The sequence below is a fragment of the Mus caroli genome, chromosome 6 (assembly GCF_900094665.2).
Source record: "Mus caroli chromosome 6, CAROLI_EIJ_v1.1, whole genome shotgun sequence".
In the NCBI taxonomy this organism is placed as follows: Eukaryota; Metazoa; Chordata; class Mammalia; order Rodentia; family Muridae; genus Mus; species Mus caroli.
This window is the reverse complement of record NC_034575.1, coordinates 32,857,331-32,877,459: the sequence shown is the minus strand read 5'-3', so window position 1 is coordinate 32,877,459 and position 20,129 is coordinate 32,857,331. Positions and strand designations below refer to the sequence as shown.

General features: G+C 49.1%; 1 protein-coding gene across 3 annotated transcripts in view; it reads left to right on the top strand.

The window, feature by feature from the left end:
• Positions 1-5,703: 5,703 nt before the first annotated feature.
• The window catches only part of Kiaa1549 (KIAA1549 ortholog), a 131,085-nt gene continuing 116,659 nt past the window's right edge, over positions 5,704-20,129 (top strand). For all 3 annotated transcript variants that reach the window (XM_021164744.2, XM_029478528.1, XM_029478527.1), the window contains exon 1: positions 5,704-5,956. In XM_021164744.2, coding sequence (XP_021020403.1) covers positions 5,815-5,956 — 142 coding nt within the window. In that variant the 5' untranslated portion in view covers positions 5,704-5,814. The remainder of the gene's footprint in view (positions 5,957-20,129) is intronic.

The following is a 20,129-nucleotide window of genomic DNA, read 5'->3' as shown; positions in this document are numbered from 1 at the left end:
CTCACTTTGTAGACCAGGCTGGCCTCGAACTCAGAAATCCGCCTGCCTCTGCCTCCCGAGTGCTGGGATTAAAGGCGTGCGCCACCACGCCCGGCTAGAGTCATCTTTCTTGTGCTTCCTCCTAATAATAGCTCAAAAAAATTCTTTACTGATACTTCATCGCCTGCAGATGAAGCTCAGATCCTTAAGCCCTGTATTGGATCTCACTCTGTGTCTGCTCCACTCTTCTTGTCCATCAGCTCTTCTTTTCACTCTAACTAGATGCTTTCCATTCCTGACCACGCCTGAAAATCCCGGGAAGCTTTCTCAATGGAGTGCTGCCCAAGCCTGGACTGGCAACATTTGCATGTAATTACTGGAGGTGTGGCCCAGGGGTGGTATGCTTTATTTAACAAACTCTTGTTGACTTTAAGTAGTTGCTAGGGGTTGAGATCCAAGGTTGATACATCAGTTACAAAAATCTCACCTTCCTGATATTATGTATTTGTGTTCATCTTCTTCAGGTGCAATCCTGCTAAATCTCATAGCTATCTAAGTCCTAAATCCGCCTCATGTACTGCCGGGTACTGGGAATTGAACCTAGGACCTCGAGTATGCTAGGCGAATACTCTACCACTGAGCTACACCCCTGCTCATGAAGCTTTCCTCCTATCCTCCTACCAAATACAAATGCCCCTTTTGAACATTTATGGACGTCATTCTAACATCTGAAATCCTCAGCTTTGTAATAGAATCATTTTGAAGCTTATTTTTTTTTCCCCTCTACAAAACCATGGTGTTATTATGTAACAGTTTCCTCTGAGATGAACACATTCCACTCCACAGGGAAGCTCCTTAAGCAGGAAGAGGGGGGAAAAAAAAGCTAAAACCAAAACCAAACAAATGAACAAAAACTTCAAAAATAGCTTCAGGAAGTCCCTGAAACTGACAGATTCTCTAAGCCTCTCCCTGCCACAGTAATAAAAGTTGAGAGTCCCCCTCAGAGGAGCAGAGCCCAGCAGGGAAGACTCTCAGACCAGACCAGCTGCCTGGAAGAGACAGAAACCAGCTGAGCTGCCTGGAAGGGCTTTAGACCAACTGAGTCACTTGGAAGGGACACTCTCCAACATGTTGAACTTCCTGTATGCTCTCGGTCCCAGCTTTGTGCACTGTCACCCTCGCTGGGGTGGGCTTTGGTGATATAGTTTGCTTGTTTGTGAGTTATTCCTGCTCCTTTAAGTGACCCCTAACCTATATTCCTGTAAATAATCCCAACAAAATTCATGGTTCACCAAGTTGGACTTTGGTGGTATCTGTACTTTGGTTAGTCGTAGGTGCCCTGCCTGGGACAACACAACACATGGCTAATTACACTTCCTCAAGGCCCAGCACAACTTTGTGGGACAGCCTCAGGGGTTCAGTAAACAGTTTTTGGATTCTTACCCTGGTTGGTTCTTTCTCGTGCACAATTGTTCTGTGCCAGGTCCGGTTTGCGCCAGTTGTCCCATGGCTCAATGTCCAATGTTGCCTTGCTGTGGCGATTGTCATTGGCTCTTCTAGTTAGCCCAGAAACATTGTCTTTGCCCACACACCATTCTTCCTTCAATTTTAAATTTCCTTTCATTTTAACTTTTGAGACAGGATCTTACTATGCAGTTCTGGTTGTCCTGAACTTGCTATATAGAACCAGGCTTGTCTTGAACTCACAGAGATCTGCCTGACTCTGCTTCCGGAGTGCTGCGATTAAAGGCCTGTGCCACCATACCCAGCCTCCCCTTTTCCCCTTTAAAGATCTCCAAATAGCTGTCACCAGTAGGGTATTCTCTTTCTTTTCACCAGTCTGCTTTCACTGGAACGTAAGCACCATCAGTGAAAAGCTTCCTTCTGTCTGCTGTCTCCCAGTGCCCACTGTGGTGTCTGGCATATATAGCAAGAGCTCAAAATGTGAGTGGAACTTAACGGAACGTGTAACGTGTGGATTTTGTATCAGTTACCTTTCTTTTTTTTTTTTTTTTAAAGGATTTATTTATTTATTATATGTAAGTACACTGTAGCTGTCTTCAGACACACCAGAAGAGGGAGTCAGATCTTGTTATGGATGGTTGTGAGCCACCATGTGGTTGCTGGGATTTGAACTCAAGACCTTCAGAAAGAGCAGTCGGGTGCTCTTACCTGCTGAGCCATCTCTCCAGCCCTCAGTTACCTTTCTTATCACTGTGAGAAAAATACTGACAGAAGCAATGTAGAGGAGGAAGAATGTCCTTGGGCTTGTGGTCTCAGGGGTATCGGTTCCTTGTGGTGGGGACATAAGGGACATTCCTGGGCCCAGGAGTTATGGTCTCGCCTGTTCATGCCATGGTGGCTCAGGAAGCAGAGCCCTGCAGATAGAGGGCACATGAAAAGAACTCACGGCCACAGTGAAGTATCAGCAAGGTCTACGATGAGCATGCAAACTCTGAAATAAAACACCCATCTTTGCCCTTTAGTGTGCAGACCTTCCTTCTAACCTAGTGGGCTGAGTTCAAGGGCAGAATTTAAGACTCTTTGCGTTGCGAAAGCATTCAGCCAACTCTGTGTGACCCTGGAGCATATCTTTCCTTGGTTCTTTGCTTTGTTCTGTAGGATTTGTGTAGATACCCTTTCTACCTGTCAAAGCCCCATCACCACCTCTGCAAACAACTATCCCCACCCCCACCCCATAGCCAGACACACCCATAGCCAGACACACCCATAGCCAGACACACCCATAGCCAGACACACCCATAGCCAGACACACCCATAGCCAGACAGACACACCCATAGCCAGACAGACACACCCATAGTCAGACACACCCATAGCCAGACAGACACACCCATAGCCAGACACACCCATAGCCAGACACACCCATAGTCAGACACACCCNATAGTCAGACACACCCATAGCCAGACAGACACACCCATAGCCAGACACACCCATAGCCAGACACACCCATAGTCAGACACACCCATAGCCAGACACACCCATAGCCAGACACACCCATAGTCAGACACACCCATAGCCAGACACACCCATAGCCAGACACAACAGTCGTTGGCCCACTTTTGGGAGGACAGACCTCAGGACAATATCACAAGGACTCTGGAATTGAGTCGGGCTGAAGGAGTGGTATTATGAGATCCTGGGCATTCAGGCATGGGAAAGATGGATCCTGGTGGGTTTTCCCTTGGCTCCTCAGACTCTTGGGCCTGTGGGGCCCAGGCGCAGCTGGTAGAAGCCCAGAGCTGTGCCTGTTTTGCCCATGAGTAAAACTGACCTCATCCCTCTGCTTCCCTGAACCAGGCTAGAAGCCTGCTGAGGACCCATGCTGACTCTCCCTCCTAATGGTTGGCGCTTCGCTTGTGGCTGAGGGAAAGCTCAATCTCTCATTTATTTATACACAAAATGAGACTGGGTGAAAAGGTGCTTAAAATCAATGCTTCTATATCCTTTTATATCTCCCTCCCAGTACCAACAAGTCATACAAAGCGCTAAGACATAGCCACTGTCCATTGCATAGTTTTGTATGAATGCTCTGAGGCTGTGTCTTAATCCCTATTTTTAGACACAAATGTGCACAGACGTGTGACTAGGTGTGGGGGTGTGCATGTTCACTTGTGTATGCACACACATGAGCATACACACACACACACACACACACACACACACACACACACACACACACTTCTGCTTCCCTTGGGCATTCATTCCTGCTGGATCTGCAGAGTCACACTATCTGCCAGCTGAGCCCTGGGAGTCATTTTGCTAGACACTGAGGGAGAATGCTCTAATTCCCGACAGAGGTTGGTTTTACGTTTTGAGAGCAGAGACACCAAGGGACTCTGGGGATCCCCTTTTCCTTAGAAAGTTGATGCCCTGGGGTCCTTCCTGTTAGCCCAAGGTTGCATTTTTGTTAATTTCTAGCAGTGTCTGAGTTGACTCAGAATGGTGTGGGAGATTCCTTCCTCCCACTGTCTAGTGCAGATGGGAACTTCCTGGAGGCTGAGGCCAATTGTAAAGGACACATAGATTCCCATCAATAAATATATAATGAAATCGTCCTGGGGCCGTGGGGGATCCTGTGTGGGGTGATAACATGTTAGAATGCCATTTTAACTTAGTGTGTGTGTGTGTGTACTAACAAGTTCATAAAAAATAACATAACACAATAGGACTAAATGTCAAGAGCTGCTCCAGGCGGTGCCCCGTGGCCAGGTGAGTAATTCAGAGAAAAGCGAGGAGAGGGGAGTCATACCTAGGGCTATTGTTGGTCAGGGTGTGAACATGCTCAGACAAGCAAACTCTCCACTTGGGTATGCTGGAGACAACTCCAAGGATGTATATGTCTGGGGGAGCAGGAGAGCAATGTATCGGGGTTGCTTATGACAAGTGACACAATGGAACGCAAAAATTAGGGTCATCAACAAAAGCTTATAACCTAGATTCTCATCTTCCCTGAAATTTAACAGGTGCCTATTTTTTTTTTTTCCAGAACAGGAACTTTTGATTCTTTGCCTAGATAGATGAGTTTGCCCAGCAAAACTGGGCAGCATCTTTCTGGTTCTTTTGCCTACCTCACTGAAGAGCAACCTTTATCCTTGGCCAGTCTGAATGGCTGACATTTCCTATTGTCTGTCATAGTTTCTCATTCAACAAGATACTTCTCTTTTTTTTTTTTATGTTTTTCGAGACAGGGTTTCTCTGTATAGCCCTGGCTGTCCTGGCACTCACTTTGTAGACCAGACTGGCCTCGAACTCCGAAATCCGCCTGCCTCTGCCTCCCGAGTGCTGGGATTAAAGGCGTGCGCCACCACGCCCGGCTAAGATACTTCTCTTATGCATGGCTTGCAGACCACGGCTGGTGCAACCTCTGAAATACAACTGTCCAAAAATGTGGTGTGTTCCAGGACCTCCCAACCTTACTCGGCCTTCAGAGTTAATGCACTTGGCTCTTAGCACAGAGACACATGCTAACTCCCATCCACACCCCCATTTCCCCGGGAAACTAACCCCCAACAAGGTCTTTTTCATCATACATTGGTGTTACTTTCTTTTTTAAAAAATAAGGCCTGGATCTGTGTGTTTGTGTCTGTCCACCTTGATTCAGCTTCAGTAGCCCCTTTCTGAAGACTCACTAAGCTCAGGGCAGTAGGCCTAGGTCTTACCAAAGGCCCACCTTTGCCAACAAGGTGGCACAGCTCTGGAAAGGCAAAGGATGGGCTGAGCCCTGTGCGCCTCCTCCCTATCCTTTTCCAGCGCGCGGGCTCTGGGGAAGAGAGCCGACTTCTCTCGGCTTTGTCCGCTCAGCAGCCCGGGGTCTGCCATGGACCTCGGCCGCCCCGCACACACACCTGCTGCCCGCCCCGCGTGGGCGGCTCGGGAGGAGCGTGCTCCGGAATCACCCGGTTTGCGACCGTTCCTCTAGAGCCCCGGGGGTGCGGGTGCGGGTGCGGGGCGGCGCCGTCCCGGGCGCCCTCCTAAGAGGCGGGTCCTGTGGGAGGGCGGGGACCGGGTCCCGCCTCGCCCTCCGCCGGGTCGCCCGCAGGCAGGCGCCGGGCCGGCCGGGAGGTGGTGCTCGCCTCCCCGCGCGGGGCTGTGCGTTGCCCGGCAGCGGCTGCGAGGCTCGGGAGGGGGCGGAGCGGCGCGGCCGGCGTGCAGCGGCCCCAGTCCGCGGATCCGGCCCGGCCCGCCCCCGCCTCGCCGGCCTCGCTGCGCGCCGGTGCTAGGCGCCCAGTCTCCGTCGCAGCTGCCGCCGGCGTCCCGGGCCTGAGTGCGCCCACGCCCGGAGGCCGGGGTGTCGGGGAGCCGACGCGTGGCCATGGAGCGGGAGCCCCGCGCCAGGGTTGCACTGGTGCCGGAGCGGTGCGGCCGCGGGCCTTCCTCCCGCCACCGCCGCCCGGGGCTGCTGCTTCCCGGCCTCTGGCTGCTGTTGCTCGCCGGGCCGGCCTCGTGCGCCCCAGGTAAGCCTCGCCGAGCCCCCCGGGACGCGGCCAGCCACCCTGGCCCTCTTCTCTGCCGCGCTCGTCACCCCCTGGCTTCCCCACCCGCCCATCCTCTTTTATTCTTCACCGCTCCCTCGCCCTCCTTGCTGGAGATGCTTTCCTATTCTTCCTGGGCCCTGCAAATAAAGGCATGGAGGAGATGAATAAATCCAGAGGAAAAAAGAGCGAGCAGTTTCTGACCGGTCTTGCTAAAAGGTCTGCAACCTAGTCTTCCGTGAACCATGTTGCCCGAGGCGGGTCTGGTGGTTTCTGCTCCGAAGATACCTATTTTCTTTTTCCCCTTTGCAAAATGCAGGCACTGGAATTGTGTTTGTGCACGGTTGTGTGAATGTGGCGTAGCGAATGTTTTGGGATACTTTTATTGTTGGGGCAAAGGGGTGCATCTGGTGTGTGCAGAAGAGCAGTTGTGCATTGCCGTGAACACCCAGTGTTACCCCAGATGCAAGCAAGCTGGCCGTGTCCCCCAGTGCGCCAGGACACAAAGAACATTCAAAGAAAAAATCTCTTGGAAAGCGCCCTGGCCATGGATCTTTCCAGGGAACTAGCTATTGGTATTACCTCCACAAAGGCATTACAATGGAGTGTGAAAATATTTTGAGTCTGAAGTGTCAGGGCATGAAAGGAGTCATGGTTGGTTTTTATAATAGATGCAATTTAGTGACTGTTCATCAGCATGGGATTAAGAGACATGATTTATGAGGCGTGTGGGTGGGTTTTGTTTGTTGAGGAAATGGTTTAATTCATGTTGCTTCTCTGAAATGTTTATTTATCCACCCTGAGCACGCACTGCACTGGACGGATGGCCTGGAGACCATCTCTGAGGTGACACAGTGCATCCTGTGATTGCCCCAGCCCACACGTGCTTGGTTGCTTTGTGGGTAGGAAAGGAAAGGAAAGGAGAAAGGAGCAGTTTAGGTGGAGAGCTTCTTCGCACTGCTCAAGAGAGACAGAAAAGCCATGAAAGCAGCCCAGAACCCTGCCTGCTTGTGGGAGCAGGGCCAGAGGACTGCCAAGTGGTTTGAAGGAAGTAGAATGCATTTGAAGGTGTCCCTTAGGCCTGACTGGGCATTATAACTAGTGCCACAAAGGGGATGGTGGAATACAAGCGAGGAAGGGACTTCAGGGAATACAGGACGGGACCCATTCACTCACTCAGGAGGAAATCGAGGTAGAAGCATCTTGCTCAAGGTCACCGTCTGGATGATGAGAGGAACTGCTATATAGCTCTCCATTCCCCTTTTCTTGCCGTGACCCACAGGCCGGGGTCACAGCCGAAGGCTTCAGAGATTTCCTGTAGCTGGGTGTGGAACGCTGCCTCAGGGAGCCAGAGCAGAGGTAGGGTTGACAGAGTGGGCCTCTTTTTAGGCTGTGTGTGCAGTGGCTGCAGAAACTTTGCCTACCTAAGCTAGCATCTCCTGTCTCAGTCTCGTTCCGAGGATTCCAGTCTAGTGTTCCGGGGAGAGGAGTTAGCCCTTCTGAGAGCTCTTGACTTTAGAGTCAACAGAGAAAGCTAGATTCTGCTGGATTTGACCGTCCTGGGACCTAGCTCACTAATTGTTAACACCCATGTGTGCCAGGTGCTGTGTGACCCGGTCACATTAAGGGTTATAGGCTTTATGATCCCAGCTTAACTAAGGAGCACCTTAACAGGTGTTTAGGAGAGTCTGGCTCCAGATTCTATGATACGCTTAGCTTCCCGGCCCCAGCGTTTTCCCACTTGCACATGGTCATCTGAATATTCTGGAGAGGCTCTAGGAGATAAAGTTGTTTTGCTAAACTTCAAGACACGCAGTGGGTGTGTCTACACTGCCTCCCCGTTGTTTAGAAACCCCTTTTCGGGGTTCTGCCACTCCTAATCCAAAATCCAATTAGGAGATGTGAAGTTATATGTCTGTTCTAGAGCCGACATCACAGAGATGAAGGCGGCATCCTTTCACTAAGTTGCTTCTCTGGTTTGCATAGCTGCCTCTGGGCAGGAAACACAGAGCGAGAAGCAGTGTGTGCGTAGCATCCAACTTCAGGGGCCTGGCCTCAAAATAAATCAAGTGTGGATGTGTGTGTCCACTCGGAGTGAACTGCTAGGTGGAGGGAGGGTCTTCAGGGATGACCTGAGCGGTGATCTGATTGCAGGCTCTGGGAAGCCAACTTGACAGAGGGTGTCTTGGTAAGGTGCCTAGGCTGCTTGTAGGGTGCCTGGCCACGGCCAGCAACTGTTGATCCTGGGACAAGGTGGTGTGTTTGGCCCAGGTTTTCCCTCGGTGGCACCAGGCCCCTCTAGTCTGAGTGTCTTACTTTCCACAACAGCATGGTCAGGGAGACTTAGCTGAGGCCTGTCCTGGAGTGGTGGGGGTGAGGGGATGGGGGTGGTACCTTAATCTTGTTTGCAGTTCCTCTGGGAGGCAGCAGTCTTATGCCTGGCTAGCAAGTTCCCCATCTTCAGTAGAGATGGACTTGATTTTCATGTGGGCCCCCTTATTACCGTTTTTCAGAGAGAGAGAGCTCTCTGCTGTATTGATTTGTTGTCTGTTTCTATTTCCTTGAGCATTTTAAATGCGTGATTTTTGTTGTTTTGTTTTTTCCGGATAGAGTTTCTGGGACTAAAGGCTCACCCCCACCTGGTGAATTTTTTTTTTTTTTTTTTTAAAGAAAACATTTATAAGTTTGGTCTTGACTATTCACTGTTGTGGAAACACCCTGGAATGCTTGGAGATTTCTTTTGAACATGGTGCTTTCAGGTAGCCAGCCACCCACAGTGGAGAAGGAATGGGGATGGTGGCCCATTCCTTATTCAGGGACCGTTCCCCTTAAGAATTAGGGTTAGCATGAAATTGACGGCATGGCAGAATCTAGAAATTAAAGAAAGGTGCAGAAAACAGCCACTCAGGACTTGGGGTGTGCACAGTGGTATAACGCTGGGTAGCTTGCACTGGCCCTGGGTTCAATACCCAGGACAAGAAAGGAGGGAGCGTGGCACACCCACAGTTCCACAGCCCATACATAACACTGTAAGTGGGTTAGGTTTGTTTTTGTGGTAGAGTTTTGTTATATAACCCAGGCCTTAATGTGTAGACCAGGCTAGTTTTAAATCTGTGATGGTCCTCCTTGGGCTCCCGTGTGCTGGTACTAAAGGCATGGGCTGCCACCACCGCCACTGCCACTGCCACTGTGACCACCATGACCAACACTACCACCACCACCATCACCACCATCACCACCACCACCACCATCACCACCACCACCACCACCATCACCATCACCACCACCACCTCTATCACCACCTCCATCACCACTGCTATTGCCCAGCCAAGCAGATGTAAATGTTATGGTGAATAGCTTTATAGATGGGTCTTTGCCTCTCTGTTTTCCGGTATCTATAGATATTTATTTTTTAAGTATGTATTTGTAGAGTGGGAATGATAATGTGACTAACTGTCAGGTGTGCCAGGTTGGCTTCCTGTGTGTGTGCTTGGAGTGTGGCATGCTCAGGACATGGTGGCTGCGTGAATCAGTAGTCTGAAAGTTGTATTGTTGGAAAAAGCCACGAAGATTTATGCAGCTGATATCCATCATCAACATCCATTGATTATTTGTATCAATCTATCTACCCCTCTCTCTCTCTCTCTCTCTCTCTCTCTCTCTCTCTCTCTGACACAGCATCTCTCTTTGTAGTCTTGGCTATTCTGGAGCCCTGCTGTGTAGACCAGGCAGGCCTTGAACTCACAGAGATCCTGCCTCTTCCTAACCAGTGCTGGGATGAAAGGTGGATCCTTTGATTATTTTTAGACACTTTTGTCTGCTAAATTCATAATGCATTGTTTTAGTTTTCCCGTTTGGTGTTTCTTTAGTGTTGATTTTTTGCTTATTTTGTATTTGTATTCTTTGAATTTTGTCATTGTTTCTTCTACTATATTTTTCCTCCTTCCAGTGTTTTTCTTTTACATTTAATTAATTAGCTAATTAATTTTTGAGGCACCATCTAATATAACTCAGGCTGGGCTCAAACTCCCTCTGTAGCAAAGGATGACCTGACCGTCTGATCCTCCTGCCTCCCTCCCCATCGTGCTTCCCAGTGCTGGGATTGCAGGCAAGCATCTCTGTGCCCCATTTTACACTCAGGGCTTTGTGTGTGCTAGACAAGTGCTCTCCCAGCCGGGCCACATCCCCAGCGCTTTTACACTTTCCATAATTGAATAGAAAAGTGTGTTTATGTGTATCCACATGTGCTGTGGTGAGCGCGTGAAAGGCGGAAGACAACTTTGTACAGTTGCTTCTTCTACTTCTCCTTGGTTCTGGGATGAGACTCAGGTGGCCTGGCCGCCAGTGACGAGTGTCTGGACCTGCTGAGTCATCTCCCTGTCCCCAGGTTTTACATAATCTTGAGACACAGAAGTGTGCAGTTACTGTGATTAGCAGGATCTGCTTTTTCTTTGTCTAATTTTTTTCTTCATGCATTTATACCATGGCTCGTTCAGTTTTTATCTGTCTTGATGAGCTACTGGTCGTTTCAGGGTGAGTATTTGCTAGATCTAGTTTAGAATTGTAAGCAAGGACTTAAACTGTGTGGCACCTGTGGTTCCCAGGCCTCCTGCACCCTGTTATTTGGAGTTGGGGAGTGCTTGTTAAGAGGTTAAACTTCTGAAACAGGGTGGGTGTTGCAAGCCATTCATTTCAGCACTTGGGAGTAGGGCTGGAGGAGCTGAGTTTGAGGCCAGCCTGCTCTACATAGAGAGACTTTGCCACAGACAGGAACAGAACCCAAAACAACAACAAAAGGATTTACATTTCTTTTTTTTTTTTTTTTTTGGTTTTTCGAGACAGGGTTTCCCTGTGTAGCCTTGGCTGTCCTGGAACTCACTTTGTAGACCAGGCTGGCCTCGAACTCAGAAATCCGCCTGCCTCTGCCTCCCGAGTGCTGGGATTAAAGGCATGCGCCACCACGCCCGGCAGGATTTACATTTCTGGAGCACATCTTTCCCTAAATTCTAGTCTCTTGATGGCATCTAGGGATCTTTACCATAACAATTTAAAGCTCGTCTGTAGGGATTTAATACTTTGGGACTGTCTTAGTATAAACCCATCATACTAATATTAATAGAGACTGTTTTTATGTTTTCTGGTTGGTTTTTTTTTTTTTTTTATCTTGGGTTTTATTTATTTTATGTGTATGTGCACAGGTGCCTTTGAGGTCAAAAAGGGCACCGAATCCCCTGCATCTGGGGTTACAGACCACCATGTAGCTGCTAAGGTTTGAACTCAGGTCCTTTGCAAGAACAGAAGAGCTCTAAATAGCTGAACCATCTTTCTGGCCCCATGGCTGTCTTTTTACCAATAGAACATTTGAATTAAACCGTTCTGTTGAAGTTGGTTTTGGTCTGTCTCTTTTTGCTTTTGGTTTTTGTAGGGTCACAGGTAGAAGGACACTGCTTTGGCTCGCCCTCCTGGCTTCTGGGTGTTGCAGCCACAGCCCGTCAGGAAGTGCCTCCTGAAAACAGAAACCCCATCAGGGAGCTGTTAAAAGTCACCTGGGACATGGGAGCAGGGGTTTCTGTCTGCCCTGGGTGATAGCAGCAGCTAATTACTGTGGTTATAATTACACCAGGTGGCTCTTCCTAGAGAGGAAGATGCAGTTCAAACTGCAGGGGCTGTTTGCAAGTTGTGACCCCAGCCTTTCATCTGGAGCCCACCAGGATGTGATTCCCCCTCTGCGTGCTTCTGGATAGATTAGAAACTCAGAGTGTATACCCTTCTGCCTGTAACTTACTGTGGGACACAGACACACAGCCTTGTCCACCTCAGTGGTACAGAGCTACACTCTCCTTTCGGCTATCTTAGATGCCTTGGAAATGTATAGATGCAGCTGACCTGCCCACCCCTGAGTGTGTTCTCTCTCTCTCTCTCTCTCTCTCTGTTGGTGTCTCTGTGTGTGTGTTCTCTTTGTCCATTAGATACGCCAGGCTAATGATCTGATGAAGACAGATCTCTCTTCTCAGTTCATCAACAACCAAAAAAAAAGTGTTGTTGTTGTTTTGTTTTGTTTTTTGGAGGCAGGGTCTCATGTATCTCAGGCTGACTGCTTGCTTGATATGTAGTTGAGGAGATCCTTGAATTTCTGATCTCTTGTCTCTACTGCCTAAGTGCTGGGATTTCAGATCACCACGCCTGGTTCATATAGTTCTGGGATGAAACCTATGGCTTCATGCATGTTAGCCAAGTACCCTACCCCCAAATCTTGTTTTAAAAAACCTGTCTGCTACAAGCCTGCTGCTTCACGCATGTAATCACAGTTTTGTCTGGAGGCCGAGGGGGGAGAATAGAAAATATGAGTGATGCTAACCTGGTAAATAAATGGGACCCCCATCTCAAAGTAAAACTGAAGAAAGGCAGGCATGAAGTGTCACGGCTCAGCAAGAAGGTGCTTGCTGCCAGGCCTGGTGACCTGAGTTTGGTTCCTGGGACCACATGGTGGAAGGAGAGAACTGAGTCTAGAAAGTTGACCTTGGATCTCACATGTGTGCCCATACACGTGAAGAATGAATAATAACGATACCAAAAACTGGGGGAAATGAAAAACAAAGGCAGGATTTGTGGGAGGCCAGGGATGCAGTTTGGGGGTACAGTACAGCAGCTGCCTAGCACGTTCCTGTTTCCTCCATCTCTGTTGACAGTGTTGTGGGTCCTGAGCACTGTGGCCTGCAGCTTCAGGCATCCGCCTGCATTGGTGAAGATGTATGTCCCTGGTCCCACTGTCCCTCACATCCCAGCAGCAGCTCCTGGCAGATGGAGTTTGTAGAGTCCTACCCTAGATGTTCTGAATTGGAATCTGAATTTGCCAGGTTCCTAGGTTCTTGTGCACCCCACAGTTCAAAGTTGAGAGGCCTGGAATGTGGAAGAAATGCTTCCTGTTCCAGCTTCTGGGGCTTTTCTCTCAGTTCTTGTTCCCTCAGCTTTCTATGGTCAGGGACAGCTTTGTCAGGGACAAAGGCAGTACTCAGTATAGGGGCTGCCCCCAGGACTCCACTTTGGTCCCCTTGACAGCCATGTAGTAGGTGTGAAGTGATGTCTCCCAATGGTTGTATCTTGCCTTACACCACTGAGATAATTACGGATACTGAGCACCTTTTATGCACTTCTTGATCATTTTGTGTCTTGAGAACTTTCTGTTCAGATACTCTGCCCTCAAACTTACTAGAATAGCGCCACTTCTTTCGGGCAGTGCTCACATCCTGGTTGCTGTTAACTGTGTTGGCGTGGATGTGATGGCTCGTGGGTATTTCTGAGTATTGGTGATGCAGTGGCCCAATGTGACCAGTAAAAGAGGTAGAGGGATGGTTGTGGACCCTAAATTCTGCCTTTCCCAGATGATCTCGAAGTATCACAGACTGTTTCTCACTCCAGGGGAGGCCGGTGTTGGAGAGGGTCCAGGCCTTCATCGGGCAGATGTCTACCATTTTGGGAGCTTGCTGTGTGTGCTCAAGAGATGAAGTTAAGACAGTAAGAGGGGAAATAGACGGGGAGACAACAGTCTTGGGATTGGAGGAGACAGATGCTGGAAGGGAGGCAGAGAGCGCAGGAGTGTATTTGCTCGAGTTTGGGAGAAATGGGAGCCAGGACAAGCATGAAGAAATTCATTCTAGAGAGGAGAAACCAGAAGAGGTCCAGGCAGCAAGCTCTGGAGGCAGACATGCCTCGAGTGAGTGACTATTCATGGAGGGAGGGAGGTGTTGAGAGGGGAGGTAAGCGGAGGTGGGACTGGGAATTGTGAAGTCCACTGCTGCTGTCCACAGGAGGAGAGAGGAAGGAAGGGCACGGCAGGCAGGGAGCTGGAAGGACATTTTGGTAGTTGTCCAGGTGGACACACCAGCGGCTTGGTGGAGGATGAGCAGGTGGTGGTCAGGGCTAGTGGAGGGGGGAGCAGCCTTTTCTGTGGTGGGCTGTTCACAGCTCTGCACCATCATTTGGAAAGGCTTGCTGAGGCCTTGTTTTTGCTCCTCTTGTTTGGGCCTGTGGAAAGAGCCCTCCATCACTTAGCGTTTCAGGTATGCGGATTAACTTTGGAGCCAGACAGTCTGAAGGTCTGCTTTAAAATGCTGGGGAGCTTTCAAAGGGTGGAGGAACTGAAAACATAGAACAAATGATCTTTTGGAGTCAGCTCTGGGGAACTTGGGCAAAGCCCAGGAACCCAGGGTTCACCACTCCAGTGTGGTCCCCCAAACAAGCAGCATCAGCATTATCATCACCACCTAGGAGCCTGTCCCAGCACTCAGGAGGAGGTCAGCCCTGGGGACACATGGAGCTAGAGGACAGTCTGGGCTACTGTAGACAGTGCCCATGCCCAGCCTACTGAAAGAGCTACCTTTGAGGCATCTCGAGGTAATTTGTGTGTTTCCCGAGGTTTGGAAGCCCTAGCCTCAGCAGGTTCTGGATGAGTTTGGGTGAATTTCAAAGATTTCTGGTTGCTTCCTAATTAGTGGGGTGTCTTCAAGTTGTAAAAGCCCAACCCGGGTTTCTAGGGAATTGGAGGGTAGCAGCTTGAGCTGGTGTCTGGCTGGATCAAGAGTCTGCTCCTGTTCTGAGCTTCTCTACCCGGGACCAGTATGACTAGTCCTGATTTCCTAAACTGTGTGGGAAGAGTCAAGTGGGCTAGCCACCAAGGATTACAGAAACCCGTTGAGATTAGGGAACAAATGGTGAGCAGGGCTTGTGAGGGAGCTCAGAGATTTGGGTAAGGTTCCAGAATTTCCGTTTCCTTAGGGGAAGTGTTTAGGAAGTTGGTTGTTTAGAAAGTAACAATAGTGGTGGAGTGGGCTAATTGTTTCAGAAGTAGGAGTGAGCATCAGACTGAGGCTTTGTGGTCTCGGTAGCAGGCAGGTGATGGGCATGGGGTGTAGAACCCATCAGCAGATGGTGGCCAGGACAGTGGTAACAAAGTTTCCCCGATTCTGTGGTTACTAGCATAGATCTCCAGGCTGCTCGAAGTCAGGATTGCTTCGCCCCGCCTCACTTAACCACCTCCAGGACCCTTCTCACCTTGAAGTTGTTGAGGGTTTCTTTTTATTTTTTGTCCTTAAGCAACTGTTGGCTGAAGCGGGGCTGGGCAAAGGAGCTGGACAGAAAGGTGGGAGTTTTCACCCTGAGCCTGCATATCAGATCATACAATTGTAATATATGTGGTGTGTGTGTGTTTATGTGTGTAATTTCTTTGTGTGTGTGTCAGGGCTTTGTTATACTCTTGGATCCAGGTGATCCTCCTGCCTCCAAATAGTCTTAAAGGATTTATAAAACCCCACTGTTCTCTGCAGCCATTGGGATTGGGCTTTTAAATGTTTTTATGTGTTTTGAGGGTTACAATAGTTTTATTGGTTTCCCTCCCTGATTATAAAAACAGTATGCGTTGGTTGCAATAATTAGTACTTGCTGTTCCTTCTGTCTAGAACATTCTTACCTCAGATTTTATCTACAGTTACTTCCCTTCCTACAGGTCCCTCGTCAGCTCCCACACGGTCAAAAGAGGCATTCTCCAGCAGGAAGGCTTTCATCACTCCTAAGCTCCTGCCTGCTTTGGTCACCACCTATGTTTCTGTCTGTTTATTCTCAGACCCTTTCACTAGACCATAGGCTGCAGCAGGACAGGCGTGCATTGCTCAGTGTTTTGGTTCTGTATCCCTTGCTTGTTTATGTAGCAGATTGCCCTGTGCACTGGGCTGTACCACATGTTACTAAGTGGTACCAGTTAGTAGTACATTAGTAGGCAGAGCACAGAAGTAGAGGGACTTGCAGATTCAGTGTGGGATGTTGGAGACCCCCATTGCAAGGTGCCTGAGTTAGTGTGCTGCGGTATTCAGAGGACCACCGATCGATGGAGGGCCTTAAATGGCAGAAGTGATGCTCTTCTGCTAGAGCTTGTGGTGTTGCCACGATCTCTCTGCAGGTGCTGAGACTGGATCTGTTCCAGGCCACGCTCATGGCTGTGGCAGCTCCTGGCTTGCGGCGGTATCACTCCGTCTTCCCTGTGCGTCATTTGAAATTTTACCTTTTTGTAAGGGCAATCACGATAGATCAGAGGCTCACCTACTTATGCCTGACCTCATATTAATGAATTATATCTGTGGTGACCTGTTTCTACATGAGATCATACTCTGAGATTCTCTGGGTTAAGAATTTGTAGTTGTTGCTGTTGTCCAGCTTGTAGCGTTGCTGTTTAAAACTAAAGGCTGAAACAGGCAAGAGAGTGCCCAAAGGTCTTTCAGGGGACAGTGTCCCCAGCAGAGGACATGGCTGTGCATGAACCTTAAGGCAGGAGCGTGTCCAAGATTAGGTCTCTAGTATGAAGTATGGAGGAGGGAGGAGTATGGAGGAGGGAGGAGTATGGAGGAGGGAGGATCAGGGATCAGATATGAGAGGAAGAGTCTTGGGAGTAGAGACGCAATAGAAGGCTTCCATCAAAGGGTGACTAGACTACAATGTAGAATGCTGTTCATTGAGCACATTCAGATGCTTAGAAAAAGTTATAAATTAACAAGCAAAAATTTCCTTCTCACCCCGCCACACCAGATAATTGCTGTGGCATTTCGGTGTGTCTCTTTTTAGTTTTTCCACACACACAAACGCATAGAGACACACACGCAACGCAGTGGTGTCATATCCGACACGTTGTTTGGCAGTTTGCGTATCCCCGCTTCGTGCTCCGTTGTGGGATCTTCGTGTTTGTACCCACAAGCCAATTTATCCGGAGCTGTGGATGCTCTCTGCCTCACTTAGCCAGTGGTCTGTTGCTGCGTTGTAACTCTCGAGTGCTTCTACTGTACATACATCTTCACACACTTTTCTAATAACTTCTGTAGGATAAATTCCCAGAAATAGACTCACTGGCCTAGGCAGTGTGCACACATTAAATTTTGCTGCACTCTGCCAAGTTGCTCTCTAGAAAAGTTGAAGCAATCCATATTATCTCTAGCAATGCCTTAGCAATGCCAGTGGTTTTCTTTTCTTTTTTAAATCCCTCTGAATACAGCCTGTTACCCATCTGTCATCTTTGCCAAGCTCACAGGTAACACACGGTCTTCGTGACTGTTGCGTTTCTTTGCTTGCTAATTGGCATTTGTGGCTTTGATGAAGCTCCCCCTTGCACGCTTCTTCTCTGGTTTTCTGTAGAAACCCCAGGGCTGAGGGACTACACAGAGGGTTCAGTGGGTAAGAACACTTGGTGAGTGAGCATGGGTGCTCACTGGGGGACCTGAGCTCAGGGACCCAGCACTCATGTGAAAATGCTTTTTATACCACTAACTCCAGAGCTGTGGTGGGTGGAGATAGGAGGATTGCCAGGGCTTGCTGGCTGCCAGCCTAGTTCCGAGTTAATTGACCCTGACTCAAGGAGTAAGACGAATAATAGGGCACCTCACCTGACATCACTCTGGCCTCTGAGCATGTGCACAGGTGTACACACACGCACGCACACTCGCTCGCTCGCTCGCTCGCTCGCTCACTCAAACCCCAGAGCTGTGCTGGGAAGAGCAATAATAGCCAAGTCAAGCATGGTGGGAGGCAGTATAGCTCTTGTTTCATCAATAGAACAGCTCTCTAAGAGAGATATTCTTGCCACTCCTATTGCACAAATGAAGACAAACCTCAGAGGGGTTCACTAGCTTGTCCAAGGCCACACAGCTAATGTCCTCTCAACTCTGGGATGAGTGTGCATCTACCCCAGCTAGGCTCCTGCTGTCTGGGCCGTGCTTGGTGGAGTAAACTCTGTAGTTCCAGGGCCAAAGCCAGTTGTGACTCCAGGAGAGCACGATGCTGGGGGCATGGAACAAGCCTTGACCCATGGAACAGCCCTGGTAATAGAAGGCTCTTACCAAGCCTCAGTTGAGAGAAATGAGTCAGGCAGGCTTTCCAGAGCTACAGAATTGCATGCAGAGCTGTTTTGTCTTGTTTTAGCAATTGAACATTTAACAGTAACAATTCCCCTTACAGAGTGTGTTCTGTCATTCCCAGTCTGGAGGATAAGTCTTCCATAGCATTGAGTGACATTTGCTCCCCGTGTCTTCTCCTTTACTGAGGCTTGGATCACATCCTCGTGGTTTTGATAACATTGCTACGTAGATAATGTGCTCTCTGTGGTTTCTTTCTGCCAGCCAAGTGTGTGGTTCTATTTCTTCTTGATCCCAAATTAGCATGTGCTTCTGGCTTAAAAATCAATTTCTCACTAACTTTCCAGTTTTGGCGGGAAGGGAGTCAGTGCTTTTAGACAGTATCTTGTAAGACCAACAGTCGAGGCTGGAGAGCTGGCTCAGTGGCTAAGCATTGGCTCTTGCAGAGGACCTGGATTTGGTTCTCAGCACCTACCTGATGACTCATAACTGTCTGTAACTTCAGTCCCAAAGATCTGGTGACCTCTGGTGGCCTCTGTGGTCACCAGGCATGCATGTGGTGCATAGACATACATGACGGCAGAATACCTATACACATAAAAATAAAATAACATAAAAACAAGATTAAAAGCAAAACACCAGAACAACCAGCACAGTGAGTCATTCTTTCATGATTCCTCCACCCTTTGAGCTTTCTTAAGTTCTAAGGGGGAAAACAAACAAACAAAAACCAGTGTGGCCACTCTGGTTGGGTCTTCTTGGGTTGCTGCTTTCTGCTGTGAGGATGAATAGGCCTCTCTGGACCCAGGAGAGGAACACTCACTGATGTGGGGTTGGAGCACCATGACCCTGAACCAGAGGATGAGAGGCACCATCTCTAACTACAGTGCAGGCATGGCAGTCGTCATGGGAAAGTACATGAGAGATTGTTATGTAGCTCCTGCATCATAGAACCTGACAGCTGGCAAGCTGCATAAATATTCATATATGTATCAGTTTCTACTTCTGTAGTTCTGACAGGATGCTCCAGGGCCCACAGTTTAAGGATGCAGGCTGTAGGAGGCAGAGAGACTGACTGTCAGCGCATAGCTAACAGGATGCGTGTCAGATGCTTATTATTCTGTTTGAGATTCTGATTGTGCAGAGGGAGCTGGGACTTGGGAGTGGTACCCAACCCTCAGCCAGGAGCATGTGCAGATGTGCGAGGGTGTGCATGCCTACACACAGACAGGATAATATGTGGGTGCTTAGGAAGGGAGGCTGAGCAGTAGAGGGTAGACCAAGGAGAGAGAAGGGACCGGACAGATCGGGATGGATCTGCAAGTGACCATGGGAAGCCAGCTGCACTCAGAGTTGTGTGCCTTGAGGGTTGGTTGAGCTTTGCGAAAGGACTTTGAATTTCTGGCCATTCCCATTGCAGGTCTCTTGGCTGTGTTCCATATCAATGTTTATATTAAGTTTATTTGATTAGGATGGAGTGGTGTCACAGATACCAGTGTCTCTGACTGATTTTATCTTCCTTTTCCTTGATATTCCCGATGGGTGGAACAGCCTCCTCCAGCTTCCTTGCCTCAAGTCTAACCTCTCTTCCTTCCACACTGCCATGGACTCTGTGTCTTCATGGGGAGAACGCTACTGAGCCATTTGATGCTTGCATACTTATATGTGCTGTTTCTTCTTCCCAGAGGCCCTGCCCCTCCCTGTTTGCCTCACTTCACTTCTCCCTCAAAAACCTCAGGTCACATTTCACCTCCCCACGAGGCACGTAGAAGCAGAATGGCTTTTAGATGCCCTCTCTCCACACTCCACTCAACCAAATTCATGACCTCCAGAGTAGGAGATCTTGCCTTGTTACTGTCTCCATACCAGTGTGCACCGTAGCTGGGCTCAGAGACCATCCTGAGTGAACACCTGATGAATTGTTAAATGCATGAATGAAGGAGCGGTCCCATGAGTGGACCACTGACTGCATACATGATTGTGTGCACGATGACCCCATGGGTGGACCATTGACTGTGTATATGATTGTGTGCACAGTGACCCCATGGGTGGACCACTGACTGCATACATGATTGTGTGCACAGTGACCCCATGGGTGGACCACTGACTGTGTACATGATTGTGTGCATGATGGAATAAGCTACACTCAGCATGATGGAATAAGCTAGAACAACTCAGGACATGGTGAGTTGGTGCAGGTGTGACTTCTTCTGGCTCTTGAGAAGCTGGGCACCCTTCATCCCACATCCAAGTGCTGACCTCTT